The sequence below is a fragment of the Salmo salar genome, chromosome 23, assembly GCF_965601325.2.
Source record: "Salmo salar chromosome 23, fSalSal1, whole genome shotgun sequence".
NCBI lineage: Eukaryota > Metazoa > Chordata > Actinopteri > Salmoniformes > Salmonidae > Salmo > Salmo salar.
The window spans coordinates 17,208,406-17,235,064 of record NC_138313.1 but is presented as its reverse complement, the minus strand read 5'-3'; the positions used below and the strand labels follow the sequence as shown (position 1 = coordinate 17,235,064).

Here is a 26,659-nt window from a genome sequence, read left to right as displayed (position 1 = left end):
TGGTTGTTTGATCAATAGAACTGTAAAGTTCCCAAATGTAAGAGGACTCCCGTGGTATTTAGCTACATATTTGCAGAAATCCAAAATCCAAGTGTATTTTGTGGCTTTTTCCGATGCGTTCTAATGATCTAAAGTCGCGCTGTTACAACTGCCTGTAAACACATAGTCCAGTTCAAAGGGAATGATGGCAGGCCCTTGTGGCAAATAGCTTGATTGCATATAGGCCTACTGTACCTCTGATTGGATTGGATTGGCTATGGCGCACCGGTCTGCGCAGACTCCGGTCCTGGATGAGACAGATGTTTTTATTAGGTTTTATTTACTGCAGTGTCTATTAATTGTCCAAACACTCGGCCACTTTACAACTATATTGCTATAGAATTAGTATACATATATAGTATACGTATAGTATACGTAAAACGTGAAAAAACTCTCGCTTGTCAGAAAATGTTAAAAAGTGTCATTCTTCCTGGGGCTGTATATTAACAGATTTTAATAAGATTTTATGTTGCTAAAATGCTGTCAGTTCCACTTTAAAAGAAGGTGTAACTTGTTGGGTAAGGTTGAGAAAAGATGACGAAATCTCTTGAGTGTTCTCACTTTTGAATATTTAGAGATATGCTCTCTTAGCATACAATTTTATCATGTGATGTATGTACAGCCTTTATATAGCTAGCAAGACGAGGAGATGACCTAATGCCAAAGCAATGTGTGATCTGTATGTGTTTGAGCATATAGCTTAAAGGACTTTTCTCCAGCTAAGTGAGTAAAGACATTACACACCCCATTTACAGTAAAAACCCCATTATATGCACACAACTATGCACAGTAGTTCATCCAAACACAGCAACACTTCCAGTACCAGGTAGGCTTCAGTTCAGTAAAGACTGCAGGCAACCTGAACTCAGACACTATCCCAGCCTCTACTCTCCCAGTCTACTTCAATCACAGGCCCTCATCTGCTCCAGATGTGGACTAATTTACTGCGACTTGGCTAATCATGGTGATTTAGGATTAATTACTGTTAATCACTTTTACATAAGCTGGTTGGCAGTAGGAGAGCTGTGCTGAATGAGAAATAACCCCCAAGTTAAAACAGTTAGATAGATTGGGGGATGGAGTGGAATGGGAGGAATAGAGGCAGTGGTGCTCTCCATGCTGCTGGGGTTTACAGAGAGTCAGCTTGGGATATCGTCTATCCACTTGACCAATGAGCACTCCTCTCACACTCCAGTGACATCTAAAAGACCCTACCCTACACTCGCTCTAACACCACACAATACCATTGTAAACTTCATAAGAACACCCCCCCCTTACTTTATGCAGTAGCACTGTCAGTCTGTAAAATATTGGTTATTAATTCTGAATTATTAATTGCCTTTAATCCATATATGGCGTCCTTCCTATTCAGGGAGGTAGGTAGCCTAGCAGTGAGAACGTTGGGCAAGTAACCGAAGGTTTGCTGGTTTGAATAACTCAGCTGACAAGATGAAAAATCTGTCGATATGCCCTTGAGCAAGGCACTTAACCCTTGTTTTCTCCAGGGGTGCAGTACTACTATGGCTGACTCTGTAAAACAACACATTTCACTGCACCTATCAGGTGTGCGTGACAATATATATGCGGATCTCAAAAGCATATTTGTCTCTGGCCTTCAGTCTGTCATTCTGGGTGGCCGATGGTGGGCGCGTACAGTGAGAGGTTGATTGACCGTCCACTCACCCTTCAGAAGGACAGAGAGGACAAAGAACCACTTGAACGCCATTAACTCACACTGACAAGAGAATCACAGAGATCTGGTAGTGACCAAACATTGGCTGAGTGAGTGCTCATCTCTCTGCTTGATCTTAGTGCTCATGATTGCAGTGTGCACAGTCACCTTTAGCTCTCTGGCCTGGTTTGAGGCATCAGTGACATGTTCATCTGATCTCCTGAAGGAATGGCTTTAATAAGGGGAGGAGGAGTGGGAGGCCAACGTTAATGACATGGCCCAGTCCCAGTCAACACACCCCCTCAGGCACTTAGATCAGGACAGGCACCCAGTATGGTGCCTGCTGCTTGGATGCTAACTTAGACAACACTACAGTTGAGTGACTGGCTCCTCAATTTTTTTATATATGTTTTTATTTAACCTTTATTTAACTATTGACTGGCAACTGGGTTATGTTCACATATAGAAGAGATTTGCAGCAATTGTATCATATCAGCAGTCATTGTCATCATAGTTTTTTTTTACTCATTCAAAATCTGTCAATCGGATGGATGGAATAGTTGCTATTCCGTTGTTTCCTGGAAAACATTGTCACTCTTTAACATTGCTTCATAGATGTTCATATAGCATGACTTTCCTTGAAGCCTCACACGGAACCCAAACCGGCTGCACACGTGCGCCACGTGCATACATTTATTTTGTCTCCCTACACCAAACACGATCACGACACGCAGGTTATATCAAATATCAAAACAAACTCTGAACCAATAACATGAATTTGGGGACAGGTCGAAAAGCATTAAACATGTATGGCAATTTAGCTAGTTAGCTTGCACTTGCTAGCTAATTTGTTCTATTTAGCTAGCTTGCTGTTGCTAGCTAATTTGTCCTGGGATATAAACATTGAGTTGTTATTTTACCTGAAATGCACAAGGTCCTCTACTCCGCCAATTAATCCACACATAAAACGGTAAACCGAATCGTTTCTAGTCATCTCTCCTCCTTCCAGGCTTTTTCATCTTATAGGTGATTGGCATCTGAACTTTCATAGTATTACTACACCGACCGGCAACACAGTTCGTCTTTCAATCACCCACGTGGGTATAACCAATGAGGAGATGGCATGTGGGTGCCTGCTTCTATAAACCAATGAGGAGATAGGAGAGGCAGGACTTGCAGCACGATCTGCGTCAGAAATAGAAAGGAGTTCTATTTTAGCCTTTGGCAACGCAGACGTGCACGAGCAGTGTGGGTGCAATAATTGAATAACATAGATTTCAAAATGTATTTTGCGACGCTCGCGCATGCGACGTGTCTGGTCTGGTCAGCATGTCAGGCTTCTTTTTATTGCATTAATGGTATCCTACACCATGAACTCAAATGTGATCAGATCAAGCATCTCATATCACATATTTAAAGCTTCTTCATAAAAGAAAGAGGAGTTAGACAGAAGAAATGTATTTGAGAAAATATATTTGACCCGAGGCCCAATATATTGTCTCTCCCTTGAATAATGAACAGGATCTTTCTTATGAATACCTTTCACTTAAGATCCCTGCTCATAGGAGTGGCGGGACGGGTGTCTCTCCACTGCAGCAGGGACTGCATCATAGCTACCCGCCCCTAGGCCTGGCTACGGCTTGTACTGATTATAATTGCCATTGTTAGAGGTGGCTGCAGTGAAAGAGGGTGAGAGGACACAGCAAACCAAAATGCCGGCCTTCATCCCAAATGGCACCCTATTCCCTATATAGTGCGTGACTTTTGTCCAGAGCCCTCTGGTGCCATTTGGGACGCACGCCAAAGGGTAGCTAACACTCGCTGCGATCTGCTCACTTTGGAACTGCTGGTCACAAACTCGTGGGACTGCGTAAAACGACAAGAAGCCACCAAAGCAAGCTAATGTTTAATGCAACGCATGTCAGCTCCTCTCCCGCCCCCTGTCACCTTCTGAAGAGCACGGGGGATTATTCTCTTAATTGACATTTTATCTTATTGTTAATATCTCCTTTAGCTTAATAGCCTTCATCTATTGTACCTTTCGTGTGTCTGCTCTAGTATCTTCCTCGATGTGACTAATGGGCATTTAAATGGTTTGAGTAGGCTCCCTCTCTCACTGCTGTTACACTTGGCCTACAATACAGTGTTTACAATTTAAAAAATGGTGGGCCTTTATCAATTTGAAATCATCCTTAGGAAATACAATATAGGACTAGTAAAAACAAAATGCTATTGACTGTAAACATAATTGATCATGATCACGATCATAAATGTTTAATATGTCTGTACATTTATATTCTGTCCTAATTATATGTTTTATAGATTATTTTCAACATCACCCATGAGCTGCAGCTTCACCTCTGACAACTGGCTCAGTTTACATGCTTCAGATTTTATAAAGGCACAGAGAGCGAGCAGACAACACTACTAAAGGACTGACCTGGCCTGGTTTTAACAATTTGATGCCTGTCGTTATCCTCCCGGTGTGTGTTGGTTCCCTTTCCGTTCCACTACCCTCGTGACTGTATAATGAATTATGCCGATGTTGAATTAGCATGTAGCTGTCGCTTCGGCTCTCCTGCCTGCCTTGTGACAGGACCACCGCGGCACACGCTCCTCACTGGCGTTGGGAGAGAGGGGGCCGCTGTGATTTATTAACTTCTAAAGCCACAATGAAGTGTGCCCACTGAATCACCAATGCAAACAAATAGGGCCAGTGCTGTCACTGTAAATTAATCTAGACAAGCCCACCACAACCCCCCCAACCAGAAAGGGTTAATTATGCAAAGGACTTTGGCTTAGCCACACACACCCACCGCAATGTTCCCAGCAAGCACATTTGGTTTCTTGGAAGTTGTGGGAATGAACGTTTTTGTTTTCCGATTGGTTCTGGGAATAAAGCCATAAGTTTCCTTTTGTGTTCTGAGAACGGAAGTGACATTTCCCCTGTTCTGGGAACTTTAGTTTAAAGGTTGCAGGGAGGTCCTGAGAACGTTTTACTATGGTTCCCTGAATGTTTTCTTGGGAGGTTTATTAACGTTCTGAGAACGTAAATGTTGGTTATTTGAAGGTAATTAAATAATGTTCTGAGAACATGGTCCAATAAGACTTAATAACACTGCTAGCTTAGGTTAACGGTTTTGAACTCCAAGCACAGATAGAACTGTCACGTGTGGCTGCTCGTTGGGGCACACACCTGTCACCAGCGTTACGCGCTTAACCTGTTAGGGCTAGGGGGAAGTATTTACACGGCCGGATAAAAAACGTACCCGATTTAATCTGGTTATTACTACTGCCCAGAAACTAGAATATGCATATAATTATTGGCTTTGGATAGAAAACACCCTAAAGTTTCTAAAACTGTTTGAATGGTGTCTGTGAGTATAACAGAACTCATATGGCAGGCAAAAACCTGAGAAGATTCTGTACAGGAAGTGCCCTCTCTGACCATTCCTTGGGCTTCTTGGCTCTGTTTATTGAAAACTTAGGATCTTTGCTGTAACGTGACACTTCCTACGGCTCCCATAGGCTCTCAGAACCCGGGAAAAAGCTGAATGATGTAATTCCAGCCGCTGGCTGAAAAACTTTAGCGCCTTTGGTAAGTGGTCTATCAGAGGACCATCAGACTGAGGCGCGTGCACGGGGCGACACCATGTTTTTATTTTCTCTCTCTTTGTACTAAAACACGATTTCCCGGTCGGAATATTATCGCTTTTTAACGAGAAAAATGGCATAAAAATGGATTTTAAACAGCGGTTGACATGCTTCGAAGTACGGTAATGGAATATTTAGAATTTTTTTGTCACGAAACGCGTCGGGCGCATCACCCTTCTTTACCCTTTCGGATAGTGTCTTGAACGCACGAACAAAACGCCGTTATTTGGATATAACTACGGATTATTTTGATCCAAACCAACATTTGTTATTGAAGTAGAAGTCCTGGGAGTGCATTCTGACGAAGAACAGCAAAGGTAATAACATTTTTCTTATAGTAAATCTGACTTTGGTGAGGGCTAAACTTGCTGGGTGTCTAAATAGCTAGCCCTGTGATGCCGGGCTATCTACTTAGAATATTGCAAAATGTGCTTTCACCGAAAAGCTATTTTAAAATCGGACATAGCGAGTGCATAGAGGAGTTCTGTATCTATAATTCTTAAAATAATTGTTATGTTTTTTGTGAACGTTTATCGTGAGTAATTTAGTAAATTCACCGGAAGTTTGCAGGGGGTATGCTAGTTCTGAACGTCACATGCTAATGTAAAAAGCAGTTTTTTGATATAAATATGAACTTGATTGTAGAAAACATGCATGTATTGTATAACATAATGTCCTAAGATTGTCATCTGATGAAGATCATCAAAGGTTAGTGCTGCATTTAGCTGTGATTTGGGTTTATGTGACATTCTATGCTAGCTTGAAAAATGGGTGTCTGATTATTTCTGGCTGGGTACTCTGCTGACATAATCTAATGTTTTGCTTTCGTTGTAAAGCCTTTTTGAAATCGGACAGTGTGGTTAGATTAACGAGAGTCTTGTCTTTAAAATGGTGTAAAATAGTCATATGTTTGAGAAATTGAAGTAATAGCATTTCTAAGGTATTTGAATAACGCGCCACGGGATTCCACTGGCTGTTACGTAGGTGGGACGAAATCGTCCCACTGGCCCTAGAGAAGTTAATGACACTCACCTGGACTCCATCACAGCCTTGATTACCTGCCTTGATTACCATTATATGGCACTCCCTTTGGTTCCTTCCCCAGTCGTCATTGTTCCTGTTCCATGTCAGTGCGCTGTTTGTGTTTGTTAGTATGTTGCGTTTATTTACTAAAACACTCACTCCCTGAACTTGCTTCCCGACACTCAGCGCATATCGTTATAGAATGACGCCTCACCAAAAGGAAGCATCAGGGGGTGATTTTAATTGTTTTGTGTTGGAGGTGATGATGGGTCCGGGTGTCCGAACCAGAGCTACCTGAGAGGCCTCAGCCGGTTTGTCGGGATCCCCTGCCTCAGCCGGCTCGACGGGTTTCCATACCTCAGCGGGATCGATAGGCTTCCATGTCTCAGCTGGCTCAACTGGCTGCCATGCTTCAGCGGGTTCGATACGCTCCCATGCCTCAGCTGGTGAACAGGTTCCCGTGCCTCGACCGAGGCAACTGGGGAGGTCTCAGCCAGCTCATCAGGCTCTAACGCCTCAGCCTGTTCGTCAGGTTTCTGCGCCTTAGCGGAGGCGACCGGTCCGCTCCGGATCCCCGGGATCGTCCCTTTGGTTGGCATCCTGCGGCTGGAGCCAAACGCCCCGGGGAGGGGTTACCGTCACGTATGCTCTCTCTCCGGGGGTCTAGGTCGCCATGCTCCTGTGTCTCAACCGGATTGACAGGTTTCCCGTGCCTTAGCAGAGGTGACCGGTCCACTCCTGATCCCCGGGATAGTCATTTTGGTCGGGGTCCTGCAGCTGGAGCTGCGTGTCGGGGAGGGGGTACTGTCACATGTGCTCCCTCTCCGGCCTCTAGGTCACCAGGCTGCTCATTTATGGCGCACACCTGTCACCATCATAACGCGCACCTGCGCGTCATCAGACTCGCATGGACTCCATCACCTTCTTGTTTACCTGCCCTATATATGTCACTCCATTTGGTTCCTTCCCCAGGCGTCATTGTTTCTGTTTCATATCTGTTGTTCATGTTTCTTGTTTTGTATTATGTTGCATTTATTTATTAAAACACTTACTCCCTGAACTTGCTTCCTGACTCTCAGCGCATATCGTTATAAGAACACATGGAAATTAATTTGCTTCAGCGTTAATCATGCAAAAACATTTTGTTTTATTGTGGCACGGCATCAGTGAGATTTGATCATACTGTATGATTCTCTTTCCATGGAATTAGTCCAATGCGCCACCAGGATGGAGCTAGCATGCCATGATTTATTTAGCTCATTTTGTTCAATTCTGTTTATTCAAACAGAACCCATTTCAAAGGAAACAAGCACTCATTAAGATCAGGTGTGGCCAATTAGTGGGCACGGCCAACACACCTGAACACACTTAACAAGATGGAGGCTAGAGAGTTTTGTTGATTCTGAGAACGGAATGTATATGTTGTCAAATAACATTCTTAGAATGTTCTCTGAACATTACTACAGTTTTCTTGTGGTTTTTATGAAAAGTTTTCTTAACATACTGAGAAAGTAATGTATGTTTTTAAATAACATTCGGGAGAAACATTCTCTGAACGTTACTAAAGTTTTCTAGTGGTTTTTATGGATATTTTTCTTAACGTTCACGGAACAATTTGAGAACATGAATTCAAGTAGAACTATGAGGAAACCTGTAAGAAACGTTATGCTGAAGTGCTGAAATTCCCACAAGAATGTTGTTTCTAAATGTTCTCTGAACTATTTGATAACATTCCCAATGTCAAACCAGATGGAGAACATTCCTAAAATATTAACAAAATTGAAATTAAATGTAACCACCTTTGAACTTGTAGGAAACGTTCTGTTATTAAAGTAATGAAATAAAGTTTCTTAAATCTGTTGAGAATGTTTCAAAGTCAAGCAACTATCCTGTATCATTCCAGAAAGTTGTTGGAAGGTTGTATGCAAAATAACAATAGGACAACTACGCTTTCACCAAGTTCTAAGAAACATATGGTTCTCAGAACATTATCTAGCTGGGTTGATGTTGGTTTTTTATAGTTGAGTTTTCTTCACAGGGTAGAAAAACATTAGAAACCATGATCTTCTCTTTTTCCACTTTAAAAATATTTACTCAATCACTTTGTGTATTACTCTAGTGAGCATGACCACCATCCCTTTTCCCAAACTGCTAGTTTAACACAACTAACCTCACCCTGTATTCATAATGCTACCCTTACCACTACAGTACGTATGCTAACTATAACGCCAGACCCTGTGCCCTACTCAGTCCTAATCATTATTCAGACCAGACTAGTGTGTGTGTGTCCTGTGCATGGTGTCTAGTAGGGGACTGGCCCGGCCCTGCTGACCCTGACGTAACACAGCAGGTCACGTTCCAGCATCGCAATGCAAAATGGAGAGGCTCCAAAGGTGTCTGTCGTCTGTCTGTCAGCCCACGCAGTTTGAGACCGCAGCACAGTGACCCGTCATCGCTGTCAGAGGCACCCTGGGCTATCACATGCACATGCACACACGCACACACACACACACACACACACACACACACACACACACACACACACACACACACACACACACACACACACACACACACACACACACCAGTGTACAGTGTTTCCGCCTTTAAAAGTTGCGTCATACTGCGGCACACCTTGCGGGCTGCTGCAGCATTTTGTGGCACGTTATCTATTTGTCAGCCATTTTTTTCTGTTAATACAAGTTATTGCTAGTTTGACCACCAGAGGGCATCTTTGAGAAGCATTTCATTGTCTTCCATATTGGCATTAACCGAGAATTTAAAACCTTGTTTGTAATAACATGGTATATGGGACTGATTTAAAGAAATGTGGCTCAATTAATTTGATTAATATTATGGTGTATCTATTCAGAGAAAAGCAAGGGCGGGGGTGGGGGGGGGGGGGGGGGAATCACACCTAGCTCGGCTATTAGACAATTCTTTAGTAAAGGTTGAATAGTCTATTGTTCAGCTAATAGCCCATCCTGCTATGTTTGTGAAAAACTAATAATGATAATCTTTCCCCTTTCCACGTTAAAGATTCCAAATGATACGTGTTTTTAGCCACAATCGGCCTCAACCACAATTAATACATTTGGGCACAGTCGATAGCGTGCTGCACTTCGGGCTAGAATGTTGCGGGTTCGAAACCTGCTCCCTGCTTGTTTCATTACGTTATTATGCCGGTCTCAGAGCAAATATCCTGGATTGTTACTCCCATCTCGTTCCTCGCTCTCTTCCACGCATCATTCTCCACCTGAATGGCTCGCTTTTGGGCGTGCTGGCAGGATGTACTGTTTTTATTCTGTATATATGAATTACAAATCAGCCTTTACTTAAATCATGTTTCTAGTCTATTGCATAGTTACAATGTTTAATCACTGATGTCCCAGGAGCAGGAGTGGTAAACACTGTTGAAGTGTATAATTGTAATACATCATTCAAGGAATGGAGTTTGATATACCTGGTGTTGGATATGACTGAAAATAACGATTTAATTAACTTTATGCCAAAAAAATATGCACAAACATTAACTAACATATTCCTCTAAATTGTAAATGTTTTGCTTGACTCGTTATGACGTTATAATTACTTAAATTTGCTTCCACCATGTTTTGTCAGCCATCTTTGCTGAAGAAAGTCACCAGGGACGGGTGGCTCGCGTCAAATTCGCCATTGGAACCACTCGATGTGATTGGTCATATAAAAACATTGGGACCCAAATGCATAATGAGTGCTTTAACTCCCCCTGGTGGTGGTCTGGAGCAATGAAGCCGTGACGCTGGGTACCTCTAAGTCCCGCGGTGTAAGCTCGCAACTTTTAAAGGAGGAACCACTGTAGGCTGGTGGGAAGAGCTAGAGGAGGACAGGCTCATTGTAATGCCTGGAATGGAATAGCTGGAATGGAGTCAAACATGTGGTTTCCATATGTTTGATGTGTTTGATAGCTTTCTATTAATTCCATCCCAGACCTTACAATGAGCCCTTCCTCCTATAGCTCCTACCACCAGCCTCCCCTGAAACACACAGACACCCAAATACACCTTGACCATACATGTCTCTAACTGTGACAGAACGACCGAACATCATTAATTAAACATCAGGGTTTCCCCTATCATCAGACAGCCATGGCGAGCTTCCACAGAAATTCCCTGTCGACATGTCGGAGAAATCTAGTTTTGGATTACATTTTGTAATAGCTTTTGACAGCCCGGTTCGTTGTCGTTGGTGTTGGTTCGCCTCCCTCCCCTAACCCTATAGGATAAGATATCTGGACCGCGGACTGCGGTGGGTATGGGGTGTACTGTGCTGTAACTATCAGGGCCTGATATTGTTATGCCATTTAATTAAATTACCTGTCCAGTGAAAATCTCACTTTTAAAAGGTTAATATTCTGTTAATTCATTCCCAGATAATGTTGTTTACTCATCCTATACACGTATTTGTGGCCAAAGCATGAATTTGAGAAAAAACATTTAAATAACGCCACCTCAAACTTGAATCTCAAACAGACCATTTCAAAAATGCTTTTTTGAGGATGAGCTTTTTTGAGGATGAGCTTGCCAATCATTGGTCTACTCGTGTTAATATGTTTAATGACTGGTATATGCCCACACCATTCTGTTGTTGGGGTACGCCCACTCCATTTCAACACATAACATTTTATACTTCATTTCAATTTTTTGGAAGGAAAACTGTTTAACTCATATTGTAATTAATTATAGGTCATATTTCATTGAAATCTTGAAACACTGGACAGTTACTTTAAAAAGAGCTGAACACAGGCAGGCAGGCGGGCAGGCAGGCAGTGTCCTGGAAGAGAGCTAGCTATAGCTTAATCCCCCTTCCCCAAGGCTTTGAACAGAATGGCGCCGGAGGGGATGTCTGCCGTAAGATGACGGGTGGTGGTCTGTGTCTATTTGTCAATAACAGCTGGTGCGTGTAATCTAATATTAAAGAAGTCTCAAGGTTTTGCTTGCCTGAGGTAGAGTACCTCATGATAAACTGTAGACCACACTATTTACCAAGATAGTTTTCATCTGTACTTATTGTAGCTGTCTTTTTACCACCACAAACTGATGCGGGCACTAAGACCACACTCAACGAGTTGTATAAGGCCATAAGCAAACAAGAAAATGCTTATCCAGAAGCGGCGCTCCTAGTGGCCGGGGACTTTAATGCAGGAAAACTTAAATCCGTTTTACCAAATTTCGACCAGCATGTCACATGTGCAACCAGAGGAAAACAACTCTAGACCACCTTCACTCCACACACAGAGACGTGTACAAAGCTCTGCCTCACCCTTCGTTTGGCAAATCTCACCATAATTCTGTCCTCCTCATTCCTGCTTACAAGCAAAAACTAAAGCAGGAAGAAGCAGTGACTAGCTCAATATGGAAGTGGTCAGATGACACAGATACTAAGCTACAGAACTGTTTTGCTAGCACAGACTGGAATATGTTCCGGGATTCATCTGATGGCATTGAGGAGTATACCACATCCGTCATTGGCTTCATCAATAAGTGCATCAATGACGTCGCCCCCACAGTAAACGTACGTACATACCCCAACCAGAAGCCATGGATTACAGGCAACATACACACTAGAGGTCGACCGATTATGATTTTTCAATGCCGATACCGATTATTGGAGGACCAAAAAAAGCCGGTACCAATTAATCGGCCGATTGTTTTTAAATTTATTTATTTGTAATAATGACAATTACAACAATACTGAATGAACACTTATTTTAACTTAATATAATACATCAATAAAATCTATTTAGCCTCAAATAAATAATGAAACATGTTCAATTTGGTTTAAATAATGCAAAAACAAAGTGTTGGAGAAGAAAGTAAAAGTGCAATATGTGCCATGTAAGAAAGATAACGTTTAAGTGCCTTGCTCAGAACATGGGAACATATGAAAGCTGGTGGTTCCTTTTAACATGAGTCTTCAATATTCCCAGGTAAGAAGTTTTAGGGTGTAGTTATTATAGGAATTATAGGACTATTTCTCTCTATACGATTTGTATTTCATATACCTTTGACAATTGAATGTTCTTATAGGCACTTTAGTACTGCCAGTGTAACAGTTTAGCTTCCGTCCCTCTCCTCGCTCCTACCTGGGCTCGAACCAGGAACACATCGACAACAGCCACCCTCGAAGCAGCGTTATCCATTTAGAGCAAGGGAAACAACTTCTCCAAGTCTCAGAGCAAATGACATTTGAAACGCTATTAGCGCGCACCCGGCTAACTAGCTAGCCATTTCACATCGGTTACACCAGCCTAATCTTGGGAGTTGACAGGCTTGAAGTCATGGCAAATGCACGAAAGTGCTGTTTCAATCAATGCTTACGAGACTGCTGGTGCCTACCATCGCTCAGTCAGACTGCTCTATCAAATCATAGACTTAATTATAACATAATAACACACAGAAATATGAGCCTTAGGTCATTAATATGGTCGAATCCGGAAACTATCATCTCGAAAACAAAATGTTTTTTCTGTCAGTGAAATACGGAACCGTTCCGTATTTTATCTAACGGGTGGCATCCCTAAGTCTAAATATTCCTGTTTACATTGCACAACCTTCAATGTTATGTAATAATTACATAAAATTCTGGCAAATTAGTTCGCAACGAGCCAGGCGGCCCAAACTGTTGCATATACCCTGACTCTGTGTGCAATGAACGCAAAATGACACAATTTCACCTGGTTAATATTGCCTGCTAACCTGGATTTCTTTTAGCTAAATATGCAGGTTTAAAAATATATACTTCTGTGTATTGATTTTAAGAAAGGCATTGATGTTTATGGTTAGGTACAGTCGTGCAACGATTGTGCTTTTTTCGCAAATGCGCTTTTGTTAAATCATCCCCCGTTTGGCGAAGTCGGCTGTCTTTGTTAGGAAGAAGTCTTCACAGTTCGCAACGAGCCAGGCGGCCCAAACTGCTGCATATACCCTGACTCTGTTTGCAAGAGAAGTGACACATTTTCCCTAGTTAAAAGAAATTCATGTTAGCAGGCAATATTAACTAAATATGCAGGTTTAAAAATATATACTTGTGTATTGATTTTAAGAAAGGAATTGATGTTTATGGTTGGAGCAACGTGTACCTAAGCGATTATATGCAATGCAGGACAGGCTAGATAAACTAGTAATATCATCAACCATGTGTAGTTAACTAGTGATTATGATTGATTGATTGTTTTTAATAAGATAAGTTTAATGCTAGCTAGCAACACCTTGGCTTCTTACTGCATTCGCGTAACAGGCAGGCTCCTCGTGGAGTGCAATGTAAAGCAGGTGGATAGAGCGTTGGACTAGTTAACCGTAAGGTTGCAAGATTGAATCCCCGAGCTGACAAGGTAAAAATCTGTCGTTCTGCCCCTGATCAAGGCAGTTAACCCACCATTCCTAGGCCGTCATTGAAAATAAGAATGTGTTCTTAACTGACTTGCCTAGTTAAATAAAGGTCTAAAAAAAGAAAGAAAAAAAAAATCGGCCAAATCGGCGTCCAAAAATACAGATTTCCGATTGTTATGAAAACTTGAAATCGGCCCCAATTAATCGGCCATTCCGATTAATCGGTCGACCTCTCATATACACTGAGCTAAATGGTAGAGCTGCTGCTTTCAAGGAGAGGGACACTAACACTTACTTATAAGAAATCCTGCTATGCCCTCCGACGAACCATCAAACAGGCAATGTGTCAATACAGGACTAAGATTGAATCCTACTACGCCGGCTCTGACGCTCATCAGATGTGGCAGAGCTTGCAAACTGTTACGGACTACAAAGGGAAACCCAGCCACGAGCTGCCCAATGACACAAGCCTACCAGGCGAGCTAAATTACTTCTATATGCGCTTCGAGGCAAGCAACACTGAAGCATGCATAAGAGCACCAGATGTTCCGGACGACTGTGTGATCACGCTCTCCATAGCTGATGTGAGTAAGACCTTTAAATAGGTCAACATTCACAAGGCCGCAAGGGCATATGGATTACCAGGACATGTACTCAGAGCATGCACTGACCAACTGGCACGTGTCTTCACTGACATTTTCAACCTGTTCCTGACTGAGTCTGTAATACCTGCATGTTTCAAGCAGACCACCGTAGTCCCTGTGCCCAAAAATGGCAAGGTAACCTGCCTAAATGTCTACCGACCCATAGCGCTCCCTTCTGTAACCATGAAGTGCTTTGAAAGGCTGGTCATGGCTCACATCAACACCATCATCCCAGAAACCCTAGACCCACTCCAATTTTCATACCGCCCCAATAGATCCACAGATGATCCACAGTGTGGAGTGCAATCTCTATTTCTGACCTGGACAAAAGGAACAGCTACATGAGAATGCTGTTCATTGACTACAGCTCAGCATTCAACACCATAGTGCCCTCAAAGCTCATCACTAAGCTAAGAACCCTGGGACTAAACACCTACCTCTGCAATTGGAACCTGGACTTCCTGACATGCCGCCCCCAGGTGGTAAGGGTAGGCAACAACACATCACATAGGTGCGTGCTTAGTCCCCTCCTTTACTCCCTCTTCATCCACGACTGCGTGGCCAAGCACAACTCCAACACTATCAGTAAGTTTGCCGATGACACAATGTTGGTAGGCCTGATCACAGACTATGATGAGACAGCAATTAGCGAGGAGGTCAGAGACCTGGCAGTGTGGTGCCAGGACAACAACCTCTCCCTCAACGATCGTGGACTACAGGAAAAGGAGGGCCGAGCACGCCCCTATTCACATCGACGGGGCTGTAGTGGAGCAGGTCGAGAGCTTCAAGTTCCATGGTGTCTACATCACCAACAAACTATCATGGTCCAAACACACCAAGACAGTCGTGAAGAGGGCACGACAACGTTTTTCCCCCTTCAGGCGACTGAAAAGATTTGGCAAGCGTCCTCAGATTCTCAAAAAGTTCTAAAGCTGCACCATCAAGAGCATGCTGACTGGTTGAATCACCACCTGGTATGGCAACTGCTCATCATCCGACCGCATGGCGCTACAAAGAGTACTGCGTGCGGCCCAGTACGTCACTGGGGCCAAGCTTCCTGCCATCCAGGGCCTTTATACCAGGCGGTGTCAGAGGAAGGCCCTAAAAATTGTCAAATATTCCAGCCACCCTAGTTATAGACTGTTCTCTCTTCTACTGCACGCAAGCGGTACCAGAGCACCAAGTCTAGGTCCAAAAGGCTCCTTAACAGCTTCTACCCCAAACAATAAATCTGCTGAACAGTTAATCAAATGGCTACCTGAACAATTTGCACTGACCTCCCTACCTCATCGCCATCTTTTTTACGCTGCTGCTACTTGCTGTTTATTATCTATGCACAGTCACTTTACCCCTACCTACATGTACATATTACCTCGACTAAACCGTACCCCCACACATTGACTCGGGTACCAGTACACCCTGTATATAGCCTCGTTATTGTTATTATATTGGTTTGTAAGTAAACATTTCACGGTAATGTTTACACCTGTTGTATTCGGCGCATGTGACAAATACAATTTGATTTGATATACTACCAAATATTGTCACTGCTGTCCAAACACTGACATACAGACACAAAGCTGGTATATTTTGGTGGGGTGGGAGATAGATCCTCTTATGCTGTCGTATTGTTTATTATATTCCCCCAGTTTGTTCCACAGTGCCTGTGGAGGATGTTCCTTTATTTTGTCAATTACTACCATGGTCTATAGAGTCAAGTGAATATTTCCCTTCCTATACTAGCTGGTCATAACCTGCCTCTGTCTGCGTACAGTGTCTCCCACAGCCGATCCCCTCCTCTCTCCTCTTCTCCTCCTCTCTGACACGCTTCAGTCTCTCTCGGAGAGAGGAGTGAGATTTGACCCTTGACCTTGTTCAATTAAGGCTCGCTCCAAACTCGGGGTTAAGCTGAAATTATCTACCGCTCGGTTCTAGCGGTTCAATTCATATTTCATCATCCAATGACGTTCCCCTCGCAGAAAGCCACGAGCCTAGCCTGTAGTTGGGTGATTGGTAAATGGAAAATACAGGGAGATGGAGAGAATGTTACACATCCTGAGAGAGAGAGAGAGAGCTCTCCAAATAGAGGTGTAAATCATCACCATGCCTAATATTCCCAGTTTATCCTCAAAGAACACGGCTGTTTCCTGAGCGGCTTCTTGGAAAGGAAATAAATATTCTCCTATAAACGACCAGACAGTCAGAAATTCAGCTATCCAAAAGCCATGTGCCCCAGGTTTTTTATTTAATTTAATATAGATTTGATTTGTAAAAGGCCAGAGTTGAATTAATGTCATGGTCTCCCATTGGTTTAGTTGTAATTTATTTTCAGTGGTTGACATTTTTCCTGGATGCCTGGACTGTGTGTTTGCAGTGACGACGAAACTGACCAATGGTTGTCGTCAGTCTGTCCTTTGTTGCTCGATCCATTGACCCTCCACTGCGAACAGTATGCATCCATCCACACTGATGCCCGCCTGCTCACTGTCTATATAGGCAAACAAAGAGACTACCTGCCAAGAGGGAGTCGATTAGGTCTAAACAATGCTCTCACTGTTTTCAAAGACACTTTTCTATCTCTCCAGAAAGAGAGCGAGAGAGATGCTGGGGAGGCATCAATAAACGTATCAGCCTGCTATGGCACAATAATATACTGTATTGTGCAGGAATAAAGTTTGGCTTCGCGCCTATACCTAGTGGGAATAACATGTCAGGGACGCCTGGGGAGTTGAAGAATAAGGCATTACGCACACACACACACACACACGTACACACAGACAGACAACAAGCCATCAATGAAAGGGAAAGGGAGTCCATTAGAGACTTGCGGCAAACGTGATGTTCGCTGGTGAGGGGAGAGATGGAGGAGAAGGGGGAGATAAAAGAAAGAGGAGGACACAGGAGGAGGAGGAGGGAGGGGAGAAAGGAGGAGGAGGAAGGGAGATGGGAGAAGGGGGAGATAGGAGGGGAAGGAGTTAAAATCCCACACGGATAATTGTTTATCCCTGGGAGAATCCTCAATGTTTGTCTGAGGGTGGCTAAGTAAGTTCAGCAGCACTATTGGACAGGGAGAGCAGAGCAGACCTGGGTTCAAATGCTATTTGAAGTCTTGTCAAATACTTTGTGTTTGCTTTAGCCTTCCTGGAGTGTCAGATGGGCAGAGTTTTGTGACTATTCTATTGGTCCATTGCGACAGGCAAGCTCAATCAAGCCCAGCTAAAGTATATGGAATTATTTCAAATAGTGTTTGAACCCAGGTCTGGAGCAGCACAGCACAAACCCAAGGCTGGGAAACATTAGGATGAATCAATTAGCCTGCCATTAGCCACTAAAGTGGCCCTCAATGACTCGTGTAATTATGACCCACAGCAAAGACCGTTTTACTGAGGCACATTGTTCCCCCCTTTCTTTCTTTTCTTTATTTATTGTATTTGTTTAAGATAATCCGTTCCATGGTTTTAATTATGTGCTTTAGGTTCAGGGTGGAATAAATAAATCATAATTTGCCTCCATCAGGGCAGAATCGCCTGCAGACCAGGCAGAGGCAGCCAGACACAATGCAGGTCCCAGATCCCTGCTTCAGCCGACTGCTCCTATGGGGTTCCTGTCTGCGGAAACCAAATACCCAAATAATTCCAATATTTTACATATCAATTATATCATACAATATACATATCTAAATAATATACTCCAATATCCTTGGAGGCAAATGCACACTGCAGCAGGTCCTTTGGTACTGTCTCTCATGTGACCTGATAATGCTCCTTTCGGGGTCTCGTCTGTCTCATACGACCTGATAATTCTCCTCTGGGGGTCCTGTCTGTCTCTCATAAGACCTGATAATTCTCCTCTGGGGGTCCCATCTGTGTAAACCAAATGCCCAAATAACTCCAGAGTGAAACCAGGATACAGGGAGGATGAAGGGATTGAACAGTGACAGTTTCTTGTAGCTATTGTATTGCTCAGAAAACAATTCTGTCTTTGCATCACATGTATGAAAACGCTGGGAAACGCTGGGAATGTTCAGATTATGCTAACTAAATGATAGTATTATTCATGTCCCTAGCCTATAGCCTTCCACAAATAACTACTTTCTTCTAACTACAGTATCACATAAATCTTTCATTTTTTTCTGGTGCGTTTTGTTGCTGAACTTTGTGGATCAAATATTTTCCTTCTCTGGTTTTCTCTATGAGAAAGATCTTATAAGCGTAGAACGGTCGCTCTCTTATAAGACTGATGGGGGTGGTACTTCAGGCCAAGTAAAATAAACACTTTGTGAATGTTAAAGACATACTCCAGCATTTTTTTTCCTTTTCTTTTTTCCTTTTCCAAGACTTGGCAGACCAGAATCAAATCATTGCATGAATGCAGGAGGGTTTTTTGGGAGCATCCCAAATGGCGTCCTATTCCGTATCTAGTACACAACTTTTGCACTACAAAAGTACTGCATTAAAAAGGGAATAGACTGCCATTTGGGACATACCCTTTATGTTCCATTTTCATTTGACAGTCTAGACATTTTATGACTTTGGGAAGAAATTTGTGAGCCTCTTTCAGCTGCAAACAGCTGTGAAGAAGAGAAGAGCGTCCTCCCTAGCTTTTGTGTGCTCTTTGAGTCCCAGAATTCTGTTAACTGTGTGACTTAGTTGGAAGTCCTTATCCCTGCCCTTTAACCAATGGACAGGAAAGATTGTGTGAACTTGCAGTAAACGATAGGCTTGGTTTAGTCATCCAGGTTTACTCAAAGTCCAAAATGTAGTTTAACTTGCATACAGTATCAGTAAGTATTTAATTCCCACTATTCTAGAAATGTATTCCTCTGGTATTATCCTATGAGGAATTAAAGGTGATAACAATATTGTTCAAGAAATTTTTACACAGGGTTATACTATTTTCAAATCAAAGTTTATTGGTCGGGCACACAGATTTGCAGATGTTATCGCAGATGCAGCGAAATGCTTGTGTGTCTAGCTCCAACATTACAGTATAATACCTAGCAATTAAAATACCAATACACACATAATATAGTATGAGCCATGACTAGAGTACAATATATAGTAAGTCCCATTAAAGGTCCCAGTATGCCTGGCAAAAACCAAACACTGCATTCCACATTAACAACCTCATACCAACGGTTAAGCACGGTGGTGGTTGTGTGATAGTTTGGGGATGCTTTGCTGCCTCATGACCTGGATGACTTGCCTAAATAGAAGGAACCATGAATTCTGCTCTGTATCAGAGAATTCTACAGGAGAATGCCAGGCCATCTGTCTGTGAGCTGAAGCTGGAGCACAGCTGGGTCATGCAGCAAGACAATGATCCAAAACACACAATCAAGTCTACATGAAAAGTTTTGGAATGGCCTCGTCAAAGTCCAGACCTAATCCAAATGGAGATGTTTTTGCGAACTTCAAACGAGCAGTTCATGCTTAAAAACCCACAAATGGCGCTGAGTTAAAGCAGCTTTGCATGGAATAGTGGGCCAAAATTCCTCCACGGCGACGTGAGTGAAGCGTTTCGTTGGAGTCTTTGCAACTAAAGGTGGCACAATCAGTTATTGAGTGAAGGGGGGGGGGGGGCAATGTATTTTTCACACAGGGGCATTGGGTGTTGCAGAACGGTTGTGTTATTTGTTCTTGTTCACTCAGGTTCCCTTCATCTAATATTAGGTTTTGGTTGAAGACCTGATAGCATTTAGTATCCAAAATGTGCAAAAGTAAAGAAGATTAGACGGGGCAAATCATTTTTCACAGCGCTGTATATGTTATGCTGTTTATACTGTCTAGACGCCCCCACACCTCCATCTGAAGGTGTCATAAATAAATTAACTTTACAGTGTATTAAAGTTGTCAAATTCCAGAAAGTTACACCGGGCACAAAGACCATACTCCTAAACCATGAGGAGGTTAACATTATTCACGATTGATTCATGATTATCCGTTATCATGGCAGCATCCACATTAATGTAGAAGTGTTCAGAAACATATTCTATTAATATTTACAAAAAAGGGGCTCCAAAACATCACAATACATTACTTACCATTCATTTCTACTGGACACAACATAATCTGAAACACATCCGAGTTTGTAGAGTCGTAGTGGATGTAAAAGACAAGTGCAGTGTCCAAAATGGTACCATATTCCCTATATAGTGCACTGTTTTTGACCAGGGCAAGGAGTGCACTATATAGGGAATAGGGTGTCATTCCAGACACACACACCCAGGGGGACTCCCCTCTCTCCACCTTATCCCTACCTTTTCAGTGTGATGAAGGACGTTCTCTAATGACAGGGGAGAGCAGTGGGGGTAGCCTCCCTCTGGCCGTACAGCCGGCCTCTTTCTCATCCCGCTAAACCCCCACCCAGCCACCCATGGCCACCCATGGCTGGGGCAGCGATCTAATCTGGGTTTAATGCTACAAGCTACTCCCATTGTCTCTGGATTAATGAAGTATTCCCTGCCTGTTCCTTTTTGTTCAGAGACAATGAGACATGTGATGAGGGTTAATGTTTTAAATAGCAATTCTCAAACATTGACCTTAAAGTCAGTAAGTCATACAGTGCCTTCGGAAAGTATTCAGACTCCTTGTTACGTTACAGCCTTATTCTAAAATTGATTTAAAAAATGATCATTCTCAGCCATCTATACACAATACTTAATAAGGAAAAAGCAAAAACAGGTTTTTAGAAATGTTTTCAAATGTATAATAAAAAACAACCTGAAATACCTTATTTACATAAGTATTCAGACCCTTTGCTATGAGACTCGAAATTAAGCTCACGTGCATCCTACTTCCATTGATCATCCTTGAGATGCTTCTACAACTTGATTGGAGGCCAACTGTGGTAAACTAAATTTATTGGACATGATTTGGAAAGGCACACACCTGTCTATATAAGGTCCCGCAGTTGACAGTGCATGTCAGAGCAAAAACCAAGCCATGAGGTCAAAGGAATTGTCCGTAGATCTCATAGACAGGATTGTGTCGAGGCACAGATCTGGGAAAGGGTACCAAAACATTTCTGCAGCATTGAAGGTCCCCAATAACACAGTGGCCACCATCATTCTTCAATGGAAGAAGTTTGGAACCACCAAGACTCTTCCTAGAGCTGGCCACCCGGCCAAACTGAGCAATCGGGGAGAAGGGCTGTGGTCAGGGAGGTGACCAAGAACCTAACGGTCACTGACAGAGCTATAGAGTTCCTCTGTGGAGATGGGAGAATCTTCCAGAAGGATAACCATCTCTGCAGCACTCCACCAATCAGGCCTTTATGGTAGAGTGGCCAGATGGAAGCCACTCCTCAGTAAAAGGCACATGACAGCCCGCTTGGAGTTTGCCAAAAGGGACCTGAAGACTCTCAGACCACAAGATTCTCTGGTCTGATGAAACCCAGATTGAACTCTTTGGCCTGAATGCGAAGCGTCACATCTGGAGGAAACCTGGCACCATCTCTACGTTGAAGCATGTTGGTGGCAGCATCATGCTGTGGGGATGTTTTTCAGATGCAGGGACTGGGAGACTAGTTAGGGTCGAGGGAAAGATGAATGGAACCAAGTACAGAGATCCTTGATGAAAACCTGCTCAAGAGCGCTCAGACTGGGGCGAAGGTTCACCTTCCAACAGGACAACGACCCTAAGCACACAGCCAAGACAACGCAGGAGTGGCTTTGAGACAAGTCTCTGAATGTCCTTGAGTGCCCCAGCCAGAGCCCGGACTTGATCCCGATCAAACATCTCTGGAGAGACCTGAAAATAGCTGTGCTGCAATGCTCCCCATCCAACCTGACAGAGCTTGAGAGGATCTGCAGAGAAGAATGGAAGAAACTCCCCAAATACAGGTGTGCCAAGCTTGTAGCGTCATACCCAAGAAGACTCAAGGCTGTAATCGCTGCCAAAGGTGCTTCAACAAAGTACTGAGTAAAGGGTCTGAATACTTATGTAAATGTAATATTTCAGTTGATTTTATTTTATAAATTAGCAATCATTTCTAAAAAACAGTTTTTTAGAATAAGGCTGTAACATAGCAAAATGTGGAAAAAGTCAAAGGTACTTTCCGAAGGCACTGTATATAGACACTGCATATTTTACATTTTAAATTGAACCCTTATTTAACTAGGCAAGTCAGTTAAGAACAAATTCTTATTTACAATGACGGCCTACCCCGGCCAAACCCGAGTGACGCTGGGCCAATTGTGCGTCGCCCTATGGGACTCCCAATCACGGCAGGATGTGATGCAGCCTGGATAAGTGGCTGTAGCCTTTAAAGTAATTACATTGTGTATGCTACATTTGACGCACTTGTCTTCCCTGTTATCAGTTTGAATTCATGGACAGTGGGAGAAGGTGTTTGTAATTAGAATGGATAGATCTGTGAGTGTGTGTTATTTCAGAAATTGGAAGGTCGGCCTTGTCTACCCTAATGAACAGCGAGGGAGACCTCTAGAGGAAGGAAAGGGAACAGCATGAATACCTTCGCTCTGCCACTCCACACGCACTGCCAAGTCCAGTGCTTGGCCTCACAATGTGCACTATCGCTCAATGACAGACTTCAGTTGTCGCCCAGATCCTTACGCTTTAAGAACCAGCACTGTTAGGGCATTGTAAGAATAGTAACCAAGCACCACGGTAAGAGCATCAATCAGTGTGTTTTCTGTGTGAATGCATGGAGGTCACATTTACACATTGAACTGGTAATCAGTGAAGTACAAAACCACCATTATCCACAGTTCAATGTATCCCAATACTGATATAAGGCACCTAAGACACCAGTGATGTCACCGAGATGATGTCCCCACATGGCACCCTATTCTTTGTATAGTGCACTACTTTTGACCAAAACCCTGTGGGCCCTAGTCAAAAGTAGTGTACTATAAAGTGAATAGGGTGCCATTTGGGATGCCATAACTGACTCCTCAGAGACGATGCCTCATTCATTATCAGAGCGTAAACCCCATTTATAGCATTTGTTTATTTATTCCTCCAATATCACAAATTGCTTTATGACATATGTATTGAATACCAAACAGTCCTGGCCAATGCTCTGGTAGTTATTATTGAAATTGCATTTTAAGTTAATGAAATTATATAAATTGAGTTTTATTATAGTGTAGTCTTGCCAGAGTCTAGCACCGTAGCCTTTATTCTGGCACAGAGATGAACCATAAAGAGGCAGGTGATTTATCAACTGGATGAACCCTGTCCAGAAAGGGATGTCCTACTGCCAGCTACACTACACTATGTACTGCTACTGCCATTTACACTACACACTGTACTCGAGTAGTCTCAGTCTGAGCCTGCTGGCTTTTACAGTCCACATGGATGCACCACCAAGCGTTACCGCGGTGAAAAGAAAACAATTCTGCCGCGCCGTTGCTCTCCAGACCAGAGGAGGAGGATGTGTCAGGCATGGTGTGTGTGTTCTGTGTGTCAGGCGTGGAGTCAGGCAGGGCGTGGAGCTTGTTATGCTGTCACAGCGCTGTGTGTGAGTGACCTATGGCGTCACGACGCTGTGATTGGTAACCTGTGTGACTGACCTCTAACCTCTGACCCTTCCTGTCGTTTGCAGTGCTGAGTATCCGTGGCGCCCAGGAGGAGGAGCCTCCAGATGCCCAGCTCATGCGATTGGACAACATGCTGCTGGCTGAGGGCGTGTCTGGACCTGAGAAAGGGGGCGGTTCTGCAGCGGCTGCGGCTGCAGCTGCAGCCTCAGGAGGCGGGGCAGGAGCGGATAACTCAGCGGAACACTCGGACTACAGAGCCAAGCTCTCTCAGATCAGACAGATCTACCACACAGAGCTGGAGAAATACGAACAGGTAAGGATGGACAGGATACACTCACCCCTCAGAGAACTACTGTCTTAGGTGTCTTTTACCATAACCACATACTCTAACCCTGTAACCCAAACGCACCAGCTCCACCATTCCCATCACAGTGATTATTTGTTAACCTATGACTACCTGAAGAATGATGAGTGAGAAAGTTACAGACGCACAAATATCGTACCACCAAGACATGTTAAACCTCGCACCATTTGGAGGAGAATTACAATAACGGGGGAGGTCAGCATTTTTGGGGGGTATGATGTTTGTGCGCCTGTAACTTTCTCACTCATCATTTAGTCATGATTTATTCAGAATTGATCTGTAATCACGGTAGCATCCACATTCATGTATAAGTGTTTAGAAACATATTCTATTCTTATTTACAATAAAAGTGACTCCAAAATGACACAATACATTATTTACCATTTAATTTCTATTGGGCTCAAAATAATCTGAAACAACCAAGACAAACAACAAAAGCATCCAACAAATGTGTAGAGTCACAAGCTTGATGTCATCCTTGTGTACTAGGAATATGGGACCAAATACGTAACTTCTGACTACTTTAATACACATATAAGTGAATTTGTTCCAATACTTTTGGTCCTCTAAAATGGGGGGAATATGTACAAAAAGGGCTGTTATTTCTCAATGGTTCACCCGATATGGATGAAAATATCTTCAAATTAAAGCTGACAGTCTGGATTTGAAATTATACAATGACTATGAGGTTAAAGTGCAAAGTGCTGGAATACAGAGCCAAAAACAATAATAAAGTGTCACTGTCCCAATACTTTTGGAGCTCACTGTATATGCCATTTAGCAGACATTTTATCCAAAGTGACTTACAGTCATGCATACATTTTACATATGGGTGGTCCCGGGAATCGAACCCACGATCCTGGCATGCAAGCATCATGCGCTACCAACTGAGCCATACATCTTTTTATATTTACATCCCAATTTAAGGAGGCTTTCTACATTTATGGCATCCATCTAAAGACGTGACAGATTTTCTCTCATCTCCATTGCATCCCTATGTAATGTGCAGTTTCCTTCTCTTCTCCTCCATGTCATTATCTGCCATGCCAATAAATCAGAGTGGATTTTACTGCATAACGTTGTCTACTTCCTAACCAATATACACACAGTCAAATGTTAAGGCCCTGACTGGCTGGAATGAATGCATGCCCTGTTTGATGAAATGCAAATGTATTTTCCGTATAGTCCCAGACACTGCTTACATTTATATAAAAAAGCAAAGTCAGTGTTGTGATGTTAATCTAGTCTATAGACAGGGTTTAGTGTTGTGATGTTAGTCTAGTCTGTAAACAGGATTCAGTGTTGTGATGTTAGTCTAGTCTGTAGACAGGGTTGCCATCCTGAAAAACACATACAGTGGAGTAGGGTAAAGTTGCCTCTAGACGCTGATCTTGGATCGGTTTTGCATTGTCCCCACTAATGGTTAAGTTTAGGATTGGGGAAGGGGAAGCTGATCCTAGATCTGTACCTAGGGGAAACTTCACCCCGGAGCCACATACAATAGGCAGGACTGTAGCAGTCAGAAGTAGTGTGGAAAACAGTCCTGCGACTATGCCACCATTACATGCTGACAATGTGCTATATAATTATATATAATATGTAATATATCTGTAATATACTGTATTTAAGATGGTATCCCAGTGCGGATGGAGGGGGGACAGTTACACAGGGAGTCATGGCAACGGAAACAAGGTACTCCTCCACTGCAGACCACTGCCCAACCATACACTATATAGAGAGATAATATATTTTATAGTCATAATATCATTAGTTAATAACATTATTTTACTTTGGTTAGGTTGTTTACCAAATAGACACCCTTCGGGAGGTGTTGAATCAGGTACATTTTTCCACATCTGACTAGTATTTATAAAGCTGGGTTAGTAACTAAATTTATTCCGAATCCAATGTGAACTTGGCTCCAGTGTTTTTATTTACAACCCAGAGCTTTCTAAACCCAGCATTTTATACCACGCTTCCCTCCCTTACAATCTCAGTGATAGGGAACAGACCTTCGCTGTCAGGATCAGGATTAGGAACTGGATGGCAACCCAGTCTTTTAAAGCCGCAGTGTTGCTTACGGAGAAAAAAATACTATAACTCACTTATCATTTATCACCACAATTTATTAGTGGTTTAACAGGTTTTTTTTTTTATTTCGTATTTTTCTATATATTTATTTATTTCTGTACGTTTATTTGTAATTGATGCTATGTCTGCTTGCTTTAGATGCTTCCAGTAGCATCATAATCAGAACATTGCACTATACCATGTTTGCATGTACTTTGTTTCAGACAAGGCCCACATACACATGAACCAGGATATACATTTCTCTCTGTGTGGTGTGTGTGTGTGTGTGTGTGTGTGTGTGTGTGTGTGTGTGTGTGT

The 26,659-nt window shown here is 42.8% G+C and overlaps 1 protein-coding gene across 4 annotated transcripts in view; it reads left to right on the top strand.

Annotated features, from left to right (window-relative positions):
• The window catches only part of pbx1b (pre-B-cell leukemia homeobox 1b), a 96,895-nt gene that overhangs the window by 58,327 nt on the left and 11,909 nt on the right, over positions 1 to 26,659 (top strand). For 2 of the 4 annotated variants that reach the window (XM_014169127.3, XM_014169129.3), the window contains exons 3-4: positions 23,973 to 24,220; positions 25,901 to 25,963. In XM_014169127.3, coding sequence (XP_014024602.1) covers positions 23,973 to 24,220; positions 25,901 to 25,963 — 311 coding nt within the window. The remainder of the gene's footprint in view (positions 1 to 23,972; positions 24,221 to 25,900; positions 25,964 to 26,659) is intronic. The other 2 variants (XM_014169128.3, XM_014169130.3) reach the window with 1 other exon arrangement.